The sequence below is a fragment of the Triplophysa rosa genome, linkage group LG8, assembly GCF_024868665.1.
Source record: "Triplophysa rosa linkage group LG8, Trosa_1v2, whole genome shotgun sequence".
Classification (NCBI taxonomy): Eukaryota; Metazoa; Chordata; class Actinopteri; order Cypriniformes; family Nemacheilidae; genus Triplophysa; species Triplophysa rosa.
This window is the reverse complement of record NC_079897.1, coordinates 7,284,051-7,307,784: the sequence shown is the minus strand read 5'-3', so window position 1 is coordinate 7,307,784 and position 23,734 is coordinate 7,284,051. Positions and strand designations below refer to the sequence as shown.

The 23,734-nt window shown below is 41.4% G+C and overlaps 1 protein-coding gene across 1 annotated transcript in view; it reads left to right on the top strand.

Annotated features, from left to right (window-relative positions):
* The window catches only part of grik2 (glutamate receptor, ionotropic, kainate 2), a 232,182-nt gene that overhangs the window by 58,659 nt on the left and 149,789 nt on the right, over nucleotides 1–23,734 (top strand). The window contains exons 4-6 of the mRNA XM_057340538.1: nucleotides 50–231; nucleotides 4,775–4,828; nucleotides 6,258–6,431. Coding sequence (XP_057196521.1) covers nucleotides 50–231; nucleotides 4,775–4,828; nucleotides 6,258–6,431 — 410 coding nt within the window. The remainder of the gene's footprint in view (nucleotides 1–49; nucleotides 232–4,774; nucleotides 4,829–6,257; nucleotides 6,432–23,734) is intronic.

The following is a 23,734-nucleotide window of genomic DNA, read 5'->3' as shown; positions in this document are numbered from 1 at the left end:
TTATTTATATTCTTTGTCTCCCCCACCCATCCTCAAACCCTCATCTCAGGTCTGATTCGATTACAAGAGCTCATCAAGGCTCCATCTCGGTACAACATCCGATTAAAAATCCGGCAGCTACCAACAGAGACAAAAGATGCCAAGCCGCTTCTTAAGGAGATGAAACGGGGAAAAGAATTCCACGTGATTTTTGACTGTGGTCATGAGATGGCTGCTGGCATCCTTAAACAAGTAAGCAGCTTCATCACTCACAAGCATTGATTATATCGATTTTTTATATATCTTTATATACAGATATATACATCTATATGTATATGTTTTAGCCTATACACCTGTATACAGCTTTCCTGTAGCTCAGTGGTTAGAGCATGGCGCTAGCAACGCCAAGGACAAGGGTTTGATCCCAGAGATTGCACATACTCGAAAGCAAATGTATAGTATAATGCAATGTAAGTCGCTTCGGATAATAGAGTCTGCCAAGTGTGTAAAATGTAAATGCATCTCCTGGAGCGTTCTTCATACATACTGAGTTATTAGAGCACATGTAGCTGGCTTCTGTTTAAAAGTTTAGGGTCTCTTACTCATTCTTTATATTTTTGCCACAATTCAAGTTTAATGTGTCACAATTATATATTTTTTACTTAATATATACAACCAGACATACTGTACAACCATATAGTTTTTCTTAAGATCGTGAACACATGAGACTGTATGTGGAGTTAGGTGGACAAGCACCCAGAAGCATGTTCTGACATGTGAGAAACCAAACTGGCTGGGCTGTCAGTTTAATGTCTTAAATCATGCAATTATTTATACCCCTGATCTTTATGTAAGTTTGTATTAGGAATTTTCCAGCTTTGGATTACTTTAAGTATCGCTTTTATGGTTTCTGGGTGCCATCTGCTAGGCCTCCCACCCGCCACACTATACTGTGAGCAGACAGAATGTAAAATATTTAGTCTATCTGTGTTTAAAAGACATTTGAGGTTTTCAACTGTTCTTACTTTCCATCCATGGGTGGTCCATGGGAATGCATAACAGAAATTGCAGGACACATTTTAGATTCTGTAGTATTATGGAAGTGAGGAAATGTCTTGCCGAGGGCCATTCTATCTTCGAAGTGAATTGGAATCTCTATTTTTTTCTGGCTAATAAAAAAAACGGAGGAATGTTCACTACTGTAGTACACTTATAGAAGTGGTTATGATACATTGATGTACACAGAATGAATCACACATAAATGTGTATGCAACATACTAAAATCTGAGCCCTGGTCTGTTTGCATGAGCACAAGCTCTGTAGGGTAAGTTTATCCTTTGAAGGAGAAAAGTACATTCATTGTTTTTGACCTGTGAATTTACCGTCTCTTGATCTGATGTGCTAGATTGATCTCTACACAATCAGTGAAGTGTTCGGGTTGCATTGATTAACCATCAGCCAGTGAAGTTTACATGCTCCTTTAGTCAGTATGTTTACATGTAGCTGGTCAATAGGATAATGATTGTGCTGTAAAGTACCCTACAAGAACAGTGGCTTTAACCAAATGAAGTACTTTTGTTCCTAATAGATATATCTCATTTAACCTTAACACATTTACAGATTTAAAAGGTTGAATTAAAAGTGTTCATGTGTACGTAGAAGGATATGCATTCTGGCTGATTTCTCTCAGTGGTGCATTAGAGACCCAAAGAACGAGCTGACATTTCATCGTGTGACTTAACTGCAAGAATTTTCCTCCAATTACAGAAATAATCAAATATTAAAGGGGGTATTATTCTGCCTGAGATCGACTCGCAGACGTCCTTAATCAGTTTCAGTGCGCTGAAGTGATAATGAAGCTCTAACATACTCATTAATGGTGGCAGTGGATATATGCTTATATAATGGGCAGCTTGGAGAGCTTTTGTGTGATATCCACACTTAAAACTTTCTGCTTTGTGAAGTCTTCCATACTTTTGAGCTTTGTAAAATCTGCTTAGGCTACAGAACTATTATTTCCTGCCATATGTTTCAAACAAGACTGCATTTAATAATTAACTTCACTGGGGGCTGATGATGGCAATGATAACTGGGTCTAGCAGTCATATCATATTTCATATATTTTCATTTAACAAAATAGATTTTTTTATTTAAATGGAATAAATGAGAGCCATACAACTGCATGTGTTCTGAATTTCAATGTTAAGGAATATGTGTAAGTGTAAGAATAAGACAAACTGTGTTTGTGGGTTTTTCCGGGTCAAATGTTTTTGTTTGACTGTGTCTAAACACTCTGTATGTGCAGACAACCTAACAATGTCGATTGGCTGGAGACATTACAAAAAACCTGCACAGACCTTCACTAGCAATTGGCTAGTTGCAATCAGCTGCCATATTAGATTTCCGATCAGCGAGTGTGGGCAGGCTTATTTCTGGTCGTATAACACTGTATGTGAAAAGTAGATTTTTGGCTGGCAAATATGTGTGTTTTTTAGATAAAAATGAGAAACGGATATATCAGTGATATAACAGAAAAACGTCTTTACATTGCTGAGTACCTCGTTAAGCCAACACAACACCATATAACAGCAAAAAAGACTTTCACGCCATCCCCGTTTATTCTGTCCATGCTCATGTGGTTAACCAAAATCCGTATACACAATTCATGTATAAGCCAGTGTGTGTATTGTACATTTCCACTGAGACTAAGAAAAGCATAAAAAGCATTTATTTCCTCTTTTGATGTGATACTGCTACACTCTCTCCGCACCGGGAGCTATCCCTGCCTGACTGCGTGATGAATGGAATACAAACACCACCTGATCATGACAGTATTAATACTCTTCTACGGCAAGTACGACACGATAAAGATGCAAATCACAGAAACCCACGAAGAACACGACACGATTGATCCCTCACCTGTAAGTGATGGTGGTGCTGTCTGACAATGAGTTTCATTATTGCCCACAACGCAGAGTATTCCATCCGTCTGACTTTCAACATGAACTTGTAACGATGAGTTAAAACAAAGACATAAAACGGATCTACTAACAGTGAATAAGAGTTTATTGTTGATTTGCTTAAAGAAGATGGTGATATGAGGAGAAACGCAGGGAGTTGCACAGATAAAACATCATCAGCCGTTTTTGCTGTTATATCGAGTGCAAGGTACTCAGAAATGTACAGAGGATTTTCTGTCATATCACTGATATATCAGTTTCTTCTTTTTATCCAAAATGCTAATATTTGCCAGGCAAAAATCCTTATTTTTACATACAGTGTTATACAACCAGAAATAAGCCTGCCCACAATCGCTGATGGGAAATATAATATTGTGGCTTCGTGTAACCAGCCCACAATCCTGAAATCTGTCATTAGTTACTTACCAAAAAGTCTCTTTACCTCTATGTTGTCTTTTGTTGTATGTCTTTAGACACAGTCTTTAGACACCTTCTTCCATACACAGTTTTAACAGACCACTGTCCATACTTTCCATATGACTCATGCACTACATTTCATTAATTTACTGAAACAATTCTAGGGGCTTAGCCTGGAAAGGTCCCTAACAGTCATACTAGCCTGATTTCTAACTGGATGTAGAAACTTAGGTAAAACACAACAGCATATGGGCTTGGAAGGATACGAGAGGATAAATAATGACAAATGTTTGGTTTCACCTCAGAGAAATGCTACTTATTATGCTGTTTTCCATTGGCTAGGTTAGTGAGAGTTTTACTCAGCAATGGTGCCATTGCTGGCTCATCAGTGCAAATATAAATTTCCACCGGCAGGCTGCAGATATTTCTTGGAGGCTTTCCAGTCCACCTGGACACAATACCACCTGTTATTAACAGTGCTAGACCCCACAACAACAAATGTAATTACAGACCTGACCTCTACCCGTTCTAATCACCCTCTCCAGGCCGATGGCGGTAATAATCAGTGATTCATAATCTTTCCAGCAAGTCTGAGTGCCTATAGCACACACCTGTGTAGAGCAGCACCACCTCCTGCATGGTAATGCGTCTCAGGATATCACAGAGTGAACGACGCTAAACATCCATTTCCATCAATCTCCAAGCGCAGGGCACAATTAGCCCGCGTGCTAATACAAGATCATGCCTGTGATGTACTGTAGCAGCTGTTGCCAGGCACGCTTTTATTGAGCTGCCTCATGTATGTTTCACATCGCCCTGAAGTGCACACTAAACAGAGCGAATGCAACAGGCTGACACTTGGGCTTCGATGATTGTTGTTCCAACGTTTATCAACACAACAGCTTGGCCCATAAATTAATTATTGTTATGGATTGAATTGTCTGTCATTCTGGGAAAGATGCAGTGTGAATGCACGGTTAGGTTGGCGTGGGAACCCGAGCGCTCATTACTGTTATAGAGACAAACAAGCATCGTGCAAAATCAAATCCCATCTGCTCTTCTTTCCAATCCTTCACCTTCTCTCATCCGCTGATGTGCACAGGAAATCAGCAGTGAGCTTAAAGATACACAGTCCAGCTTTATCTGCTGCTTGTCTTATTGTATAGACATTGTACACTGATGATTTAGTAGATGTATATTTTTTTCATATATATATACTGTTTTTCCATATAGAAATCTAAAATTACACAGCGTAAAAAAAATATGATTTACTGCAAAACATCACACGAAGAAGAAATGTTATTATTCTTGTCTGCCTCTCCTTCAGTTCAGTGTTGAATTGCACATTTTCAGCAACAACATTACTGTTTTCTTGTCTAAAAACGGTTTCATTCATGGTTATCAATCTTTTTTCTCAGGCTCTCGCCATGGGAATGATGACAGAGTATTACCACTACATTTTCACCACCCTGGTAAGTTATATGTGGATGTATATATTATACAGTGCGTTCAAAGCTACACTGATATTCATACAATTATTTGTATACCAGGCCATTATATTGACTTTGTGGGAATACTGTGCAGTTTTTTTTCCTGTTTTCAGCATTAATGTGTTTTACTGAGGCTATAACAATATTTTTCACAGTAAATGGCTGTTTTTGTCTCTCTATCTCTCGGCGTCGCATTTTCAGGCCTGATGTTCATTTTTTTATATCCCAACATCAGTGAGTATAATTTGATAGACAAACTTTGCAAAAATAATCTTTTTCCACTGCTGCATATTTAAAATAAGCATTATTTATCCCACAAAATATGTTTTATTTTGTAAATTACCACCATTGAATCAAAGTTTTGACATGTATGTTTACATATACATTTATATATATACATACATTCAATTACATTTTATTAACATAGTATTTTCTCAATGCACATTATTTGAAAGCAGATGGGAATGAAACATGTGAATGGCAAGTATCCTTTCAGTTCAAACTTTAGATTGCTATTTTTCACCTAGGTTCTTAACCATGAAAGAAGACAATCTATAAACAAGTTCTAAATAAAAACTGTCTATTTGCTCCATTATTCCGTACCCTTGTATTATTAGAATTTGATATTACCAGTCTGTTAACTTATAAATTCGTAGGTACATGTATCCCCAGGTTCATTTAAAGCTAAGCATTATAAGCATAATAATAAAAATTTAAAATATGTTTTGTGTAATTAAATGATGATTATATGGTTTAATTTCTCCCTAACATATGCAGGAAGAAAGTGGGGGTGCCTAAAATTGACCCCTGTTGCACTCCGTTCTTGCCATTTGTATTAATATGTTTACCATCCTAATGACAAGACCACTAATGCCAACAGTTCCGAAATGGCTGTACCCCCGTATACAAGTCATTGATGGGTTTGGGCGATGAGCCTTCAATTCATACCACCCCGTCTAAATACCAAAGGTGTTCAGCTGGGTTCATGTATGGGCTTTATGCAGACCAGTCAAGTTCTTCCAAGTTGATTGAATAAATCATTTAATTTTGAACCTTGCCTTATTCACCAGGGCATTGTCATGTTGGAATAGAAAAGAGGCCTGCTCAAACTGTTGCTATGAAATCAGAAGCATACAATTTTCTAGAATATCATTATATGCTGTAGCATTAAGATTTGTGCTCACGGAAATGACTAAAGTAGTCAAACCTGCTCATTAGAAGGGGGTGTCCCAATACTTTTATCAAGTGGCTGATTCAGTCAAAACCTACCACAAACCTAGACCGAGGCCAAGATGACATTTTATAAGAAGGCTGTTCCAAAGCGGCATATTTCGTGAAGTCATTAGGTAACAAAATTTTAATTTTGCTTACACTGTCGTTCACTTTATTTTTAAACGTTTTACATTTTTAGGATCTCTTTGCATTGGATGTGGAGCCCTATCGCTACAGTGGGGTCAACATGACGGGATTCCGTATCTTAAACACAGAGAACAGCCAAGTGTCCTCCATCATTGAAAAATGGTCCATGGAGCGTCTGCAAGCACCTCCTAAACCTGACTCTGGTTTGCTGGATGGTTTCATGACAGTAAGACCCTGTTATAATGTATTCTTTTTCCACATCGTGTACAGCAGTGCTTCAGGTATTATATTATACATTGGACAATAAAGTATGTCTATTCAATTGTTAATGGTAAATACCATGAAAACCCTTTGATAAGTTCAACAATCTTTTGACTCTCAATGGTTTTATGGTCTTGTATTGGCAAATGTTTTGCACAAAACACATTGCAGTTCAGCACATCCAATGTTCCCTTTCTGTCGGTCTCCCGACGTTGTGTCGAACCGACAGATCGGGGTTTGTCTTGAGAACCTATCATCTTCTGAGTATTTTGAAAAGGCCAATGAAAATTGGCGAATGAAATTTGCATGCCGGACTCCTCCCCGGATGTCCGGGTATAAAAGGAAGCCGGCGTGCTCATTCATTCACCGTTTGTTCTTCAGAGCCTGTGCATCTGATGAGCGACACAGCGATCTTCAGTGATCACTATTCTGCTGGAATCTACGACAGGGTGCAGCGGACGGTCCCTTCCTGCAGTGACTCTCCCCTGGGCGTCTCGGCAGTTCTGGAGGTGTTTGAGCAAATTTCCTTTTCTAAAAGAGCAAATTTCTCCAGCGTGGCTTGTCCCGCTGTTCTCATGGGTGCAACACACTCATCGAGGAGGGGGGCGGACACGATGTCTGCTTCCAGTACGCTGGGGCAGACGTTGTGGATACGTCCTGCCCACACTGCGGGCGGTTGACGATTCAGAAGTTGCGTCACGGGTGGCTGTGTTCTCACGGGACTCAGCCACCTTCTCGTCTGCTCCCCGTTCCATGACGGCAGGACTACGGCCCTGCCGTCCGCTACGACAAGCAGCGAGGGTGATATGAGGATTACTGTGAGTGTTAATCTGCCAGCCACTGGCTCACGGACCGTTCGCACCTCGTCTCGCTCGTCTGACCGTTCCCCAGGAGACGGTCCCACCGTCTTGTTCTTCAACCACGTATTCGGACACGATGCGTGATGATGAGATGTCTCTTGCAGCATCGGGGGGTGACGTACTGCCATCCGACTCCGACGATTCCTCGGGCTCCCTCCCTCGGGGGGTCGAGCCCAGGAAGAAGCGGACGTCGAAATGTCAGCCATGCTTTCCCGGGCCGCCGTGAGAGTTGGGTTGCAGTGCCCGCACTGCCTCTCCCAGCGCTCGCGGCTGGCTACATGGTGCCTCGGGGTTGAGTGCAGCTCCAAGCCGTGCCCGCCCCCAGTGCCGTGTTTACCGGAAGAGCATGAGGAACTTAGTAAGACCTGGAACACCCCCTCTGCGGCACGTTCACGTCTAATAAAGTTCTGTCACCCTCTCTTCCCTCGAGGGTGAGACAGCTAGAGGATACGTCGATGTCCCCCAGGTGGAGTATGCCACCGCGCAGCACTCGTGCCCACATGGTCTCACCATCAGGGGAGAACTCATGGGAAAATGTGCAGACTGAAGGAGTTAACCGCAAGGTGGAAGTCCACCTAGGGAGGTCATGGGTTGCCGAGGTGGGAACCATTCATGAGGCCTTTTCGCAAAGGCTCTGGGACCCCCTACCTCTCCACTGGACGGTTACAATTTCGCGCTAGCGCTTACGTCTGAGTCGCCAAGGCCAGTCAGCGTCGCTCCGCTAGAGATTGTGACGTGGCTCAGCACTGTGGTGTTTTCCATAGGAACCCCAATCTGTCGGTTCAACACAACGTCGAGAGACCGACAGAAAGGGAACGTCTTGCTTACGGATGTAACCTCAGTTCCCTGATGGAGGGAACAAGACGTTGTGTCCTTTATGCCAAAACGCTGGCCGCAGCGGTCGGTGGGGATGCTCTCAGGCTCCTCAGACCAAATGGTGAATGAATGAGCACGCCGGCTTCCATTTATACCCGGACATCAGGTGAGGAGTCCGGCATGCAAATTTCATTCTCCAATTTTCATTGGCCTTTTCAAAATACTCAGAAGATGATAGGTTCTCAAGACAAACCCCAATCTGTCGGTTCGACACAACGTCTAGTTCCCTCCATCAGGGAACTGAGGTTACATACGTTACCAAGACGTTTTCCTTTTATATTAATCCAACTTATTTTAACTTTGCATAGGCTCAACGAAACTATTCTCTAGGCTGTAATGATTAAAATATTAAGGTTATTATCGAATTCATGACATCCCTATGTTGTAGCATACATAAACAGCCAAATTTGAGCTGTTTTTATATTACTTGGCACTGTTTGAGTCCAGTTAGTCAACAAAATAATAAAATAAGAATACACAAATGGCAGCAGTAAGAATCTATAGTCAGTTTTTAGCGTTATAGATGGTGGTATAAACTCCAGGATTGTTTGCTGTGTCAGTGCTTTGCACCTCTCTCCAGAGAACTTGAACCTACAATCTACAGGGTATGCTGCGATCTGAAGCATGTGCGATACAGGGACTCTGGTGTAGTGATCTAAAACTGTCTGATATAAGCACACTGGCACCATCCCAGTTCTTCCTCAAAACAGACTCTCCTATCCGGGAAAAGGGCCAAAATATGAAGTCACTGGAGGCTGGGTGAGATGGAAACAGAGACGAGAAGCCACATGCCAAAAAGAGCCAAACTGCCAAAATAACTCGAATGGGACACAAAAACAATGTCACTATAGTGGACTAGAGTACAAGTATAAATCTATGATGACTTATGCTGTCATGTGTTCGTTTAAATGGGGTTACATAGTTAAGTTATTCTTGAATGATTTCTATCTCATCTGAATCCAAGTATCTCTGTCCATTTAATGGTATGGACACATCTTAGACATTCTGTTAAATATCTTCTTTTTGTGTTACCACATCCTTTGTGTTTGGAGTCAATGATGAGAATTAAAATATATATGTTGAGGAAAGCCTTTAGCAGAAATATAGATTTTCAACTGCCATTAACAAACATAATAACACACAATGGATCTAGATCTTATGTTCTGGATCTTATCTATGTTTTCTCTAAGATAATAGCAAACGTTGACAAATCAAGGCTACCTTTCCATGTGCCATTTCTCTTATATACTTTTTGATTATTTTGAAAGCATAAAGGCCCAAGTTGCACTTTATTCTGCATTTGATGGCAGGAGCATGCATGATCTGGCTCAAGGCGGTCGATGGCTAATGCATATTGACACTGCAAAATATTTCTGTAAACTTTTGATTAGCAGTTTCATTGATGCTCTGTATTTATGGTCCTGTATTGAACCCCTGAAGTGTAAGTTATAGATGACAATAAGGACAATTATACTAACTGATTCTTTATTTCACTCAACTGGTGACACTCTTTTATACTAATTTAAAGGTAGTACCGAATCGAGCTTCAGACATGAGCTCTTGAATATTGAAAGTTCCAATGACATTGTCCAAATGCTACATAATGTTGAACATTCAGTTTTTACCCATCTGCCTGGAAACAAGGTTTGTAAGATTTAGGGATGATACTGAATGGAACTGAACATTATAAGTGCCGTTTAGAAACAACTAAAAATAGGATTTACCCTAGCAAGAATTTGTGTAATGAAATCTATTCATTTATATTCATTGTTTTGTTTATGGCACTTAACAGCAAGTAGATGTGCAAGCAGTTGTACACGCTGAACTGTTTATTTCTGTAAAACACCATATACGGTTCTTATTACTTATGGATGAAAACAAATCTGATTAGAGTCTGTACATATCTTCTGCATTAAGTGTTTTCTGCAGTATACTGTATTTTTTTGGTATTTAAAGTCGGAGACACACGTAATGTCTGCCAGAATGATTATAAAAATCATTTGGTTGTGATGATAGATGGTGCATGTTTTCTGTGTGTCATTGGGTCCCAGTTAGCATGTACGGTTGGCAGAAAATGTTTTGTAGCATGCATTGTCTAAAGATTTTAGTCATAGACTTTAAGAAGCAGTCTTCCTCTCAAATGGTTAATAAGTGTTAAGTGTGTCAAAGATGACAATCTGCTCCAGTCAGTATAACAGTTTAAAATGTTCAGCTGATTTTTATGTCTCCAGATTTTTTTTCACTTTTTATTTTTTTTCTATTTTCATTTTCTGTTTTTCAATTTTTATGGTGTCATTTCTGATTTCTGGCAGTTGTTAGCCAGAATAATAAGCACTTGTGTACCAGACTTTAGACTGATTATCAAACATCTGGCTAGGCAGAACTATTCTAAATATTGTGAATTAGGTAACAGCAGTGCATGACTATCAGACTACTCCATATGTGATCTCTTTTGCAGGAAGGGGAGGTGTTTAAATGACTTTTGAACTAAAATGCGGCAAGCGATTTTTTTAAGAACAAGTGACTTCACCCTACTTTTTTCCAGACCCGACCACACTTGGTACATGTGCAGTGGGTTGTGATATCAAAATCTACACATTTTCTCTTTAGACAATAATTAATCTTCACACTGTGAAAGGCTGTCCTAAGTCACGGTTTAGCATGCATAATGAAAATTACCTAATAAGGTCCTCAGACTTATTAGCATAATTTCTCTTCTTGTTAATTAATTGAACTTGTGTCTGATTTTCTTGGAGAGAGCTCATGCACAGCACCTCATCACTTACAGTACACCCATTCATGGCTGCATCGTCACTGTCCTTGTGAGGTCATCTTAGGACAGAAGAGATAAAGCTGAAACCATTGGTGCTGGTGTGGCCATATATCAGCACAGTTGTGATTCAGCACAGGCATTTCACGTCTCTCTTGTGAAATGTCAGCTGAAAAATGGTCAACTTTCTGTTTTTTAAACAATAGTTTCTGTGGTTGAATGACGTAAAACAGTGAAGTGCTGACTCAACCGTCCCAGTCCCTCTTGTGCCTCTAGTCCAACCAGATTTGAGGATTTCTACTCATTTACTTACAGTAGCATTGTGTGTACATGGCATCTACATGGTTATTACAAAAAAATGCTACAGTACTCAAGGAATAAACAAAACTTCCTGGAACTGTCTGAAGTCTACATGAATCACATGACGCTCGAGAATTTTGATATTCTGTTGTTGAGACTCTATCTCTCAACAGCTCTGGGCGTTGCATTCTTTATAGGTGCCGTGAATTAAAATCACAATTTTAACGCGAGCTTTTGTTATATAAGAGGGAATCGTATGCACGCAAATATCATGTAAGTGTCAGAACTGAAAACACCCTTGTTACTGAGATTACATGTGTTATTGACACTAGGCCCAGCGAACGCCAGGTTCTGGAATGCAACATATCTATGACGACATTGATAGGTTGAACCCCACCTCCAAAAGAAAAATATCAACCACTACTTCTATAGCCCTGCCCACTGGTTCGCGCATGACAGAACCAGTGGCACGGAACCAGATAGAGCCAGCAAGCAATAAACAAACATGTCGTTAAAGATAGCTAAATATTGTGCCATGGTTGTGGAAGAACACAGTCACTGCATAACCTTCCCTCAGATTCCGATATTAGGAATGCGGGGTTAAAGTTGATTTTTAAAGACGTTCCAGCTCACGTGGGAAAACATGGAGCGTTTGTTCGTTTAATTTCTCTGAGGATTCCTTCGTGAACAAGGCACAGATCGAATTAAAAAGCAGTGCTGTCAGTGCCGTCAATATTGGATCCGATAGGAATGGCGCAGCAATCTTATGCGAGTAAAACATATTTGTCACTATTACTATTGCTTTGTTAGAGATCGCTTGATATGCACTGATAGTATTATCTGGGGAACTCTAGTCATTTGTAATAATTGTAATCGGCATCTCTGTGATTTGGTGGGCTCATATTAAATTTTTCAAGGTTTTATCCACCGTTTGCGAATAATGGAGGCTGTTTGAAATGTTTTGGTACTATTTCGGGTGCTGGGGGATACTTACTCACGTTTGTTTATTTATCATGGAAACTCTCATAACATTTGAGACCCGCGATCGCAGTGATCTTTTGTCCGGTTCGCGATCACGGGTCTCAAATGCTGACAGGTACGGTCATTTATCATTAAACACAATACAACTAGGCTATACAAACTATACGCAAAGTGTAGAGAATTTAGCATAAGCCAAATGGTCGGAGTCATTGAAAGAAGAGCCATCAACCCCCTTCACTCCCCTTTCTCCTGGTTTCTTGATACCATCATCAAAAGACCAGAGTCAAAACCTCTCACTGAGAGTTTTGATAACCTTTTGTTTCTCTGTTGGATATTTTACGACTCCTAAGCTTCAAAGCAGAGGTGAGAAGTCTCTCTGTCTAATCTGCAATTTAACATCTGAGGCTAACCAGAGAAACTTCTCTGACAAATAGGAACTTGTGTGATTCAACTGTCCTTTTCTATAAATATATCTAAATATCTAGGTTATATGTTGTCGCTTTTGCCATTTTTAAATAATCTGTAATTGTTAAATAGGCAAATTAATTCAGGCTTTGTTTGTATTCGTACCTCTGAATGAATCATGACTTGAGCATATTTGATATATAAATGATATATAAAACATATATCATGTTTGTTGATATATAAATTGTTATTCTTGTTTACATATATTGTGTGACCATAGAACATTCTGTTTTCATTATGTTATAATTTGGAATGGTATTTTGTAAAGTTGCCAGGAGGTCATAAAGATGCAAATTAGCTGTTGAGTGGACAAAGAACCTCTTCCCTGCTCAACTCTGATTGGTCGATTTAAACTCAGCTGGGCATGCCCTCTCATGAGGTTAAATATCGAGCCTGCTCTGAAAGCTTCCTTCTCTTCATCTCTTCTCTTCTGCTATACCTGCCTCCAAAACGTGTTTCGTGGCGTCCCTTCGGAGACTGCCGTTTTCCCCCCACTGGGGGAAATGAAGGAACAATGGACTTCTGCTGCCATGTGGCTAAGCCATGCGGTCGATCACGAGGCCCGCAACTTTCTGCAGGACTGCCTTCTGAAACCTTTTGAACAATTCCATCTCTACACGCGCATACGGATATCGGTCCAGCACAGAGCTTGCAAGTATCCGTTTCTATTTATAGAATAGCTGCGTTAAGTCTGTGCCTCTTTGTTAAAGATGATTTTTATTGGTGTTCAGAAATCGCTGCCATGCCCTCTCTCTCTGTCTCTCTCTCTCTCTCTTCTCACTCTTTCTCCCTCCGCGCTTCCTAGCGCATTTGTGTTTCATGTATTTGTTTGTTTTATGCGATCATCATTGTTTTTTACCATGTAGAGTAGAGTTAATAAACAACCATATATATTCATTTGTGATGGGTTTTCTGTATTCACGCTCACAAACTTGGTCCCTTTTACTGTGTTTTATTATCGCTACCTTTGCTCTAAATCCTGTTTGGTAAAGTCACGTTACTTATGGCCATGAGATAATGTAAAGTATATAATATCGAGGCATTTTCTGGACGAATGCATACAAATATTGTTATGCTTTATATTACTAATCAGAGACCGTAAAATATGTATATTTGATCATGATTATTATACGTATTTTCGTTTGAGCTAAACTAATTCCTTGACTGAAATCAATGTTTTAAATAACTCATTTTATTGATGTGATCTTGAAAGATCTGGTGGAGAACCATATTTGGTGAGCTTTGCTCATCAATATAATAACGTTTAGCTAAAACCGCTACAAAAGCATCACATCCGGGAAATAAGTCAATAAATTTGAGTAAAATCATCCTGTGCGAATGCGACACATGAAATACTGATGTGGGGAAGTAAGTTATATACCACACGAGGTCCCCTGATAATGCTAATCTCGTGTGAATGGTGCGAATGTGTAACCTAACGTTACGTCTAACTAAATTCACTAAACTAAATTATTGAACTAAATTCAAAGAAGGCTCCAACTAAGTTTACTACGCAAACTGCTATTCAATCATAGCAGTGGGCATTTACTTCCAAGCCTTCATTGCGGAACGCCCATTCAATCCGAGCATTTGCAGAGCTGGCCTCAAAACCCAGGTAGAAAATAACCTATTACTTATTGATTTTGATGATTTTGAATGTAAAAACCACGCAAACATCATAAGTAGACCTCGTACAACAGTATAAAACAATAAACAACACCACGTCACCGCACCTTTAATGGCCCACCAAAAACAAAGCCGAACTGTGATTGGTTGCTTTACATGCCAATGAGATGGCCTCTTGGACTGTCCTTGGCCAATGAAAGCAATGTAAAGCTCTGGCTACACAAGACTAGACTGACATAGCAACACTGGCTCGAATAATGCAATGGGTTTGAGGCAGGTTTTCTGGTTGTCTGACCAATGGCAGATGTGAATGGGGTTCAGGAAAGCAATCAATTATTTTTACAAATTATGGCACCCCTTAGGAAAATTTACCGTATTTTTTATAGTACAAGTGTAGTAACCGTGGCTTTTTGGCATATTAATTATCCTTAGAAAGAAACATGGTTCCCTTTCTGTCGGTCTCTCGACATTTGTGTCGAACCGACAGATGGGGTTCGTCCCTGAGAACCAATCGCTTCCGACTTCTTAGAAAAGGCCAATGAAAATTGGCGAATGAAATTTGCATGCCGGACTCCACCCCCGGATATCCGGGTATGAAAGGGAGACGGCGTGCCTCATTCATTCACCTTAGTTCTGAGGAGCCTGAGACCTCTCACGACTGCTGCAGAGGACAGCACGTGTTGTGGCAAGAGGACACAAAGTCTCGTTCCCTCCATCAGGGAACCGAGGTTACAAACGTAACCGAGACGTTCCCTTTCTGTCGGTCTCTCGACGTTGTGTCGAACCGACAGATGGGACGAACCCCATCTGTCGGTTCGACACAACGTCTCGTTCCCTCCATCAGGGAACCGAGGTTACAAATGTAACCGAGACGTTTTATTACAGTAGAAAAACCATGGTTTATTTGTAGTAACCATGGTTTTACTATACATACTGTATCTGGACCTTCAGATTCTTGAACATGGCTATATATGATTGTGGTGTGGATATTGTGTTCAGAGACTGTCTCCAGTGGCCCCGTCTGTTATTACAGAACATCTTTCTGATTGGCAGCTCGCAGACTCAGTCCCACCAGCACAACTCCATTCAAAACCTATTCTGTTCCACAAATAGTCCTTAACGCTTCAGTATCATTCTCCATATCTTTCATTAGACTCATTAAACTTTCCTCAAGTCCTTTTGCTTAACAAATCGGGTCCTTTAGGAGCTGCTAGCTTTCTCTGATCCCATTAGCCCTTCCATCCCAAGGTCATTACAGTATTGCCTAGAAAGAATCTCAGTTTAATGGCAATCCCTTTACCCACAGGTCTTAAGCACGTTTAGGATTTCGAGAATAATCCTGGAGCCCTGGAGAGTAACGATTGGGCTCACAAGAAAGAAATGATTGAAATGACTCTATAACGTGTGGGTGCATGTGAGGAGCATGTGATGTTGCTTTTGGCTGGGAAATTCTTCACTGCATCTTGGCTGTGTCTTCATTTCTGAGAGGTGGGCAGTGAAATGAGATGAGACTAAATCTTTGGTATTTGAGAAAAGACCCACCCTAGCTGTCTCTTCTTCCAAATGAAGCTCCTTTAAGCCATGGCCGACTGCCTGCTCCTCAAATGTGTGTAGTTGGTTGGGTTTGGTTTGAATAGAGAAGCAAAGACTTGGCTCTGAACTGGCCCACATGCTGTGGGACATATTTGGACTGCAGTTATGTTGACATGAGGAGGATCTGACATGAGTATTTCAACTCAGCCCAAAATGCTCGGCTAGCTTAAGTGCACCAGAATCATGAAGAACCTGCTCAAGACCTTTGCCTATTTCTACAAACAGATGCATTGCTTTAAGAGCAGTTTATAGCTATGATCTAAAACCTGGAAAGCTATCCTTTAAAGCAGCATCGTCATTTAAATGTAGCCTCATAAATGACCAAAATACAGCTCTCAAAAACTCAGCATCTCTTCCCAAACCATGATAGAATGTTGTTCATCTCTGAGATGGAAAGACCATCAATTTAATGTGTATGGGATGAGCAAACTTGGAAAATGGATTGATAGATCATTTATACCTAAAAACACATTTAGTAGAGAACATAAATATTGTGTAAAATAGTCATTTGTAATCTCTCCATCGGCCATCTAGGATGTTTTTTTCTCCACTGAACTCACCACAATGAATTTTGCAATTGTATTCATGAATGAATAGATACACAAATGACACAAATTATGTCTACTGGAAAGCAGCACAATATTGTTGCCTGTCTTTCGGAAAGGTCATTACATCTGAAAATGTAGTGAAAAGGTAGACAACACACGATGGTTTTGGGGCTTGTATTGCTTGTAGTTTTACATTTGACCCTTTCAAAAGTGCATCAAAACTCTTCATATTGAATCAACAGAACACAACAGAAACAAAAAAAATAACATGAAAAATGTGTCTCGGTTTGGTTCCACCGGATTGCAATTATGTTTTTTTTTTTGATTGGGGTGTTGTGCCGTGGAGTAGAAAAGTGCTGTCACATGGAGACTGAGCCGACACATGAGGCTGGATTAATGACTCTGTGCCCCGCAGTGTACCCGTCAGATATCCAGCAATACAAGTGTCTCTGGAGACAGGTAACACCACCGACAGGAACCATCATGTTGATTTTGGGAAGCTGAACCAGTGCCATTCCATTCCTCCCCTCTTTCCCTGTGGACCACTTGCAGTTTCATCCTCTTCCTCCCGGGGGACACAATGTGTTGCTTTCCACTTCTCTAAATCAGATCTATTCTCTGAGCTGTACAATAAAAAGCTTCCCTTTCTTCCCTGATCCAACTCATTTTATTTCTGATCAAACAAAAGCTCTAAAATATGGATGTTCCTGGGCATAAGTCAGGGTAATATCTGGAAATTCCATTATAATTCTATTTTTTTTCTTGTTTTATTACTAAGAAAGGGGTTTTGCTGTGGATATTTAGGCGTTTGCTGTGGACTGGACTCACTTGGCTTGGCGTCTGCATGTTCATTGTCATGATTTTATTCCAGGTCAGCAGCTGGTACCACAGGGCACCACAGAGTGTGAGTTGATGAACGGACCAATAGAGAGGAACACATCAGGCCACTTTGGCACTAACATTTTAATAATCACATCGAATAACAGAAACATACTGTAGGTATACTTATCTATTTATTTTAGCTAAGCTTACTTTTCTAGGGGATCAGACAAATAATTATCTGGTTAGAATATGCTAAAATGTTCAGAGAGACTCTATGCTAAGAAAGAGGCTATGCTGTATGTAGACTCTAGAATGTCATAGAGACGTGGGGAATATTATACAGATGCTTTTCAACTGGACCAGTAAGGAACCAACTAGCAATCACCCCAAATACCCTAGAAACTGCATAGCAATACACTAAAAACTGCCTTTACAATGCATTCTCACTCCCGAATTGTCACACACATTTGGGCAGCGGCCTTCGGCATCGCTTTTTAATGCGCGGAGTACCCCTTTACCGTTTTTCAATGCACGGGGTACTCTGTTGCTTTCCATAAGAAACCATTGCCATCAACATGTGGACGTGACAGGCAAACAAATTTGAATGTCATTATGAAATTATAGATTGGGGAATAATTATTCAATGACGACGTGTTGGGGGTCGATTTTCAGTTTAACATGACAGGATAACAGACGTTCAAAAACTGCTGCCAGAAGAAGCGTTGAATCAGCTTCAATTTACATTTATACATTTTGCAGACGCTTTTATCCAAAGCGACTTATATTGCATGATATTATACATTTGCATTTGAGTATGTGCAATTGTGCAATCGTATTGGCACTCATGTGTCTCATGACCGACTGCATTATTACTTTATAACTATTATAACGTTTATTTAGGTCCTAGTAGCCACTTAGAACACAATTTCAACAGTATAGCAACAAAGTAACAAATTACTACAGGAATGCAGCAAGCTTTACACAAGCGAACACCAATCTGTAGGAAAAGGTTATATTTGTTAAAGACAATACTTCTTGTATGTATGAAACTATGAAACCCCTGCAGTGATTATTTTGTTGAACTTATCACACGTGTCATGAATACACATCTGTGTTTCATTAGCATTCTTATTTTTTTGCACCTTACACCATCATGTACATTCTCGGTTTTTATGGGAACAAAAACAAAAGTCAAACGCAAGTGTTTAAGGCCATTAGATCATCTGGCACACCACTGAGGCTTCCGCTAGTTAAGGCTCCATTCAGATCTTATGCTACTACACAAATGGACAGGCAATTGAACCACGACTTAAAAAGGGGTCATTGGCAAAGCGATTCTTTATGACTTGAACACTCATGTATAGACCACAGAAAAGGGGTTTGTGGGCATGGTGTCCTTTCTCTGCTTAGATTAGAGAAAGATTCAAAACAGTTCTGTAAAAAAATAGGGTATCTCTGAGTTCTAATGTTTGTAAGATACAGAAGTACACAGATATTTTCAGACCTCATATAAAATACTTTTTACATGAATTATAATGAAAAAATAATGGAATACAATCGTTTTTTAGCACAGCTTTCATGTGTCTTGGCATGCTTTCACATTGCTGTTGGATGACTTGTCACTACTGAGGCTTGCTTTTGTTGAATTTCACAGACACTGGAATGTAATGGCCACAGCACATGCACAAATGCTGATTAAAGACAAATTTGGAGTGGTCTCTTAATTTTGTAAATGTTAAAACAATCCTGTGATCACTGTCCGGTGCATAAAATTATTAGAAGAATTCACTCAATTTAGTCATTAATGTACGCAATGAGCAACCCGGTCTCATCAATCTGCATATAAATAACATGAGTTTACGCTTTCCAATTGCGTGTAATACATACGCCATATAAATCCAATCTTGCGTCCGTATGATACGGCAATATTTACCATTAGCTTCTCTGTAGAACAAACGCATCCACGACGCGACTAAATTATATACTGTGGTGAAATTTTGCCATCATGACCTGTAGGGGGTGATTGTTGTTTTAATCGGACATCATATTTTGTGCACATTTATTATTTCGTTCGCGCAATTTAGAGGCGTTTGAGAGCGTAACCTGACCCGACCCCACCCCTATACCTAATAGTTTGTGTATTATATAATATAAAACACAACACATAACAGGCAGATATGGCTAGATGCTATTTAGCCCAAAAGTGCAATTATTCCAAGCTTTCCGAGGCCGAAGAACAGACCAAGAAGCGATCCACTTCTCGATCCGCCATAAACTCCAACCCGGCTGCGCACGCACAGATTTAAAATTGACGCCGAAACGGATGCGTTGTGCCAGCTTCGATTGTAAACCGGCATTGGCTGGTTGCGTCATTACACTAGCTCACATTACGAAACGGCATTGGCTGCCCTGCTCCAATTGCATCACATGCTAAGCTAGAGTGTATTTTTGAACAAGAGGGTGAGTAAAACCTACTGTGCTCGAACAACCATATCGTACGCCTATAGAGCTTGTTAATCGACGTCATGCCACATTGAATTTTGCGCCGTCTTGGGAGGATGGCTGTTAGTGCGTTCAATTCAGTGTTTTGTTTTTCTAGTTTAATTAGGAAATATAACTATGGTAGGTCGGTCTTGTTGTGTTCAAAACTGCAATAGCATTACGTAGAGTCGTTCAGAAAAGGCCCCATTTTCTTTCACTTTCAATTTCTCCATATATTAAACAAAACAATTAATGGTACATATCAAAACAATAATAGCAGAGGAGTATTTTCCTCCCAAGATGGCGGCACCACAGCAACATGCAACATAGGGTGTGACGTCAGCTTCACATTCTCTATAGAAGACTCGGAATGCAACATGATCTGTTTGTAATGCTTTTATATGGTGTCGGTCAGTGTTTTCAATAAATACATGTTTTTTTGTTGTTGGGAAGCGGGTGGGTTTAAGTTTAGGGTAGGAGTGGGGTTAGGTGCTCTAAAATATTAAAGTAGGCCTACAAATAATACGTATTTATAAAATCATTCAGTTTTAGAAATGCAAAGAACCGAACACGGCTTGTAATGACGACAGGCAAACGACTGAAAGCAACTGAAGGATTAGCGTATCATACGCACGCAAAATTGGCTTTGGTGTATGTATTCAACGCAATCGGAAAGCGTAAACTCATGTTATTTATACGCAGATCGAGGTGATTGGATTGCAATGAGAGCTTATGCAGTACAAGTCAAACTTGATCCCGCTGAAAAGAAAGAATTGCTATGAGAGCAAAACTATGGGATGGAATCTAAATTGCACAAATGCTGTGAATCTGGATGAACACAGAGACTCTCATACATATAAACCCCTTTTCACTGAGAAGGTTATTTTGAAGTGAAAAGCAATACAAAACTAATTTAAAGTTCTTTGCAATTATTTGAAAAGATTTTTCAGAACCAGAGGGGATCTTTCCTGTTATCTTGACAGTTTTCCGAAATCTGGATTATGCATTTATGTTTCTCTATTGTTTAGGTATCAGACAATATCCAGGAGAATTGTTTTGCTCCATGTTAAAACATGAGAGTGCCTTCTTAAAAACGAAGTCCTCTATACCGTGTTATGCAAGTTACAGTCCAATTATTATTATGAATTATATATATTTAAACCATAAATATTTATACAGTTTATACCATAAATATATTGTTTGCTTTTCCTCACCCTATTACTTCCAATAACTTTTCTGTGCAACTGAAGACACAGTGTGACTTGCGAAGACTCTGATTTCCAGTTTAAGGATTTCCGCTAACTATGATTTGTTTTATCAGTTATTGCAGTTTCATTTAAATAAGTGCATCTTACATTGTGTTAGCATCCAAACGTCATGGGTTTCATTCCCGGGATCACACAAGACGCTTTCGATTAAAGCATTTGCCAAATACATGTAATGAATGTGATTGTAAAATATAAATAATTGTTCCATTTGTACAGAACAGGAGTCACTCCCACATTTGTGATGACAAACTGCTACCATAACAACGCTCTAGCACCTCACGCTTGTCAGCAAAGACAATAAAGGCCCGCAGTTTAGTGTGTTTTGTATTCGCTGCTAATGACAAAACAAACATTAGATAGCAGAGACGTGCTAACATTTGCAAATTGTTACCAAACCACCATCACCACCAGAGGCATTTAATTTGTTTTTGTGTTTTAAGCTGTTGTTGCTAAACAACATGGATTTTCTGTACGATAATGTTTGGGTTGCCCCTATACCCAAGGGCTGGTGGGTACAACTGCAGTGGTGGGGACACATTGAACTGAAAACCTAAAAATGAGCTAAACATACACCTCCATCTTTGTCATTTCCTAATTTCGCATGGCAGAAGAGACACACATCTTACATCCAAAGATTGTCACTGTCTATACGAGAAAGAGGGTTCCCTTTCTGTCGGTCTCTCGACGTTGTGTCGAGCCTGAGAACCAATTGCTTCCGACTTCTTAGAAAAGGCCAATGAAATTGGCTAATGAAATTTGCATGCCGGACTCCGCCCCCGGATATCCGGGTATAAAATGAGACGGCGTGCCTCATTTATTCACCTTTTGTTCTTCAGAGCCTTCGCTCATGATCAACAGACTTCGCTACAAGATAGAAACTACAAGACGTGGTGCAGCGGACTGTCCCTTCCTACGGCGACTTCCCCTGGGCGTCTCGGCGGTTCCAGAAGTGTTCGAGTTTTTTCTCTAAAAGAGCAAATTTCTCCAGCGTGGCATGTCCCGCTGTTTTCGTGGGTGCAACACACTCATCGAGGAGGGGGACGGACACGAGGTCTGCTTCAAGTATGCTGGGGCAGCCCTTGTGGATACGTCCTGCCCGCACTGCGGGCGGTTGACGATTCAGACGTTGCGTTACGGGTGGCTGTGTTCCCACGGGACTCAGCCACCACCTCGTCTGCTTCCCGTTCCGTGATGGCAGGACTACGGCCCTGCCGTCCGCTACGGCGAGCAGCGAGGGTGATATGAGGATTACTGTGAGCGCTAATCCATCAGCCACCGGCTCGCGGACCGTTCACACCTCGTCTCGCTCGTCTGACCGTTTCCCATGAGACGGTCCCACCGTCTTGTTCCTCAACCATGTATTCGGAAATGGTGCGTGATGATGAGATGTCCGTTGCAGCATCGGAGGGCGACTTACTGGCATCGGACTCCGACGATTCCTCGGAGCTCCCTCCCTCGGGGGGTCGAACCCAGGATGAAGCGGATGTCGAAATGTCAGCCATGCTTCCCCGCACTGCCGGCATTGGGTTGCAGTGCACGCACGGCCTCTCTCAATGCTCGCGGCTGGATACATGGTACATGGGTTTGAGAGCGGCTCCAAGCCGTACTCGCCCCCAGTGCCATGTTTCCCCGGAAATTCATGAGGAACTTAGTACAACCGGGAACGCCCCCTTCGGCGCATGCATGTCAACTAGTTCCATCGCCCTTTCTTCCCTTGATGGTGGGGCAGCTAGAGGATACGTTGATGTCCCCCAGGGGCTCGACCTAGACTCCCGTCCAAAGCATGTAGGTTTTTCGGCATTCAAGATGTCGAGAGCTTACTCTGCTGCGGGCCAAGCTGTCCCCTCTCTCCACACTATGGCCATCCTGCAGGTCAGGCCAAGGCATTGAGAGAGCTCCACAAGGGTGAGACCGACCCAGCGCTTATGCAGGAACCTGCGCGGTCACCTTGGTCGCCCGTAGAGCGAGGTCGGTGACGGCACGGGCCCTGTGTCGGGCGATGTCCACACTTGTGGTCCAGGAGAGACACCTCTGGCTGAACCTTGCACAGATGAGTAACGCCGAAAAAGTCAGCTTTCTCGATGCACCCATCTTGCAAGGAGGGCTGTTTGGTGATACTGTCGAGCTGCAGTTCTCGACAGTAAAGCCACCCTCTGGCCATTGAGATCCCTTGCACAGTCTGCTTCCCAGCAGCCCTGGTCCTCTTCGACGCCTTCCGGTTTCGGCGCTCCCCACTCAGGCGGCCCCCCGGAAGAAGACATCGAAGAGGAGACCACCACCCCGAAGCCGAAGCGGCCCTCATGGGAAGACCCCAGGGAGATCGAGAATACCTTCGGGCCCGACCCCAGCCATTGCTTCGCTGATTGGTCGATCCGGGACGGTTCCTGCCCCGTCCCAACAGCCCACTTCTAAGAGTTTTCTCTCTCTCTCTGGGTGTTTATCACAGCCGCTCTCACCCTCTACACGATGGTGTTCGGCAACTCGACGTTGCGTCACGGCGAGACCCAATGTCGAGGATAATCAGCAGCCTAAGCACTCTCAATCGACGGTGCGTTGTGCTACATCATCGTCTGGGTATTATCACAGCCGCTCTTCACCCTCTACACGACGGTGTTCGGCAACTCAACGTTGAGGCAAGACCCAATGTTGAGGATAATCATCAGCCTATGCACTCTCAA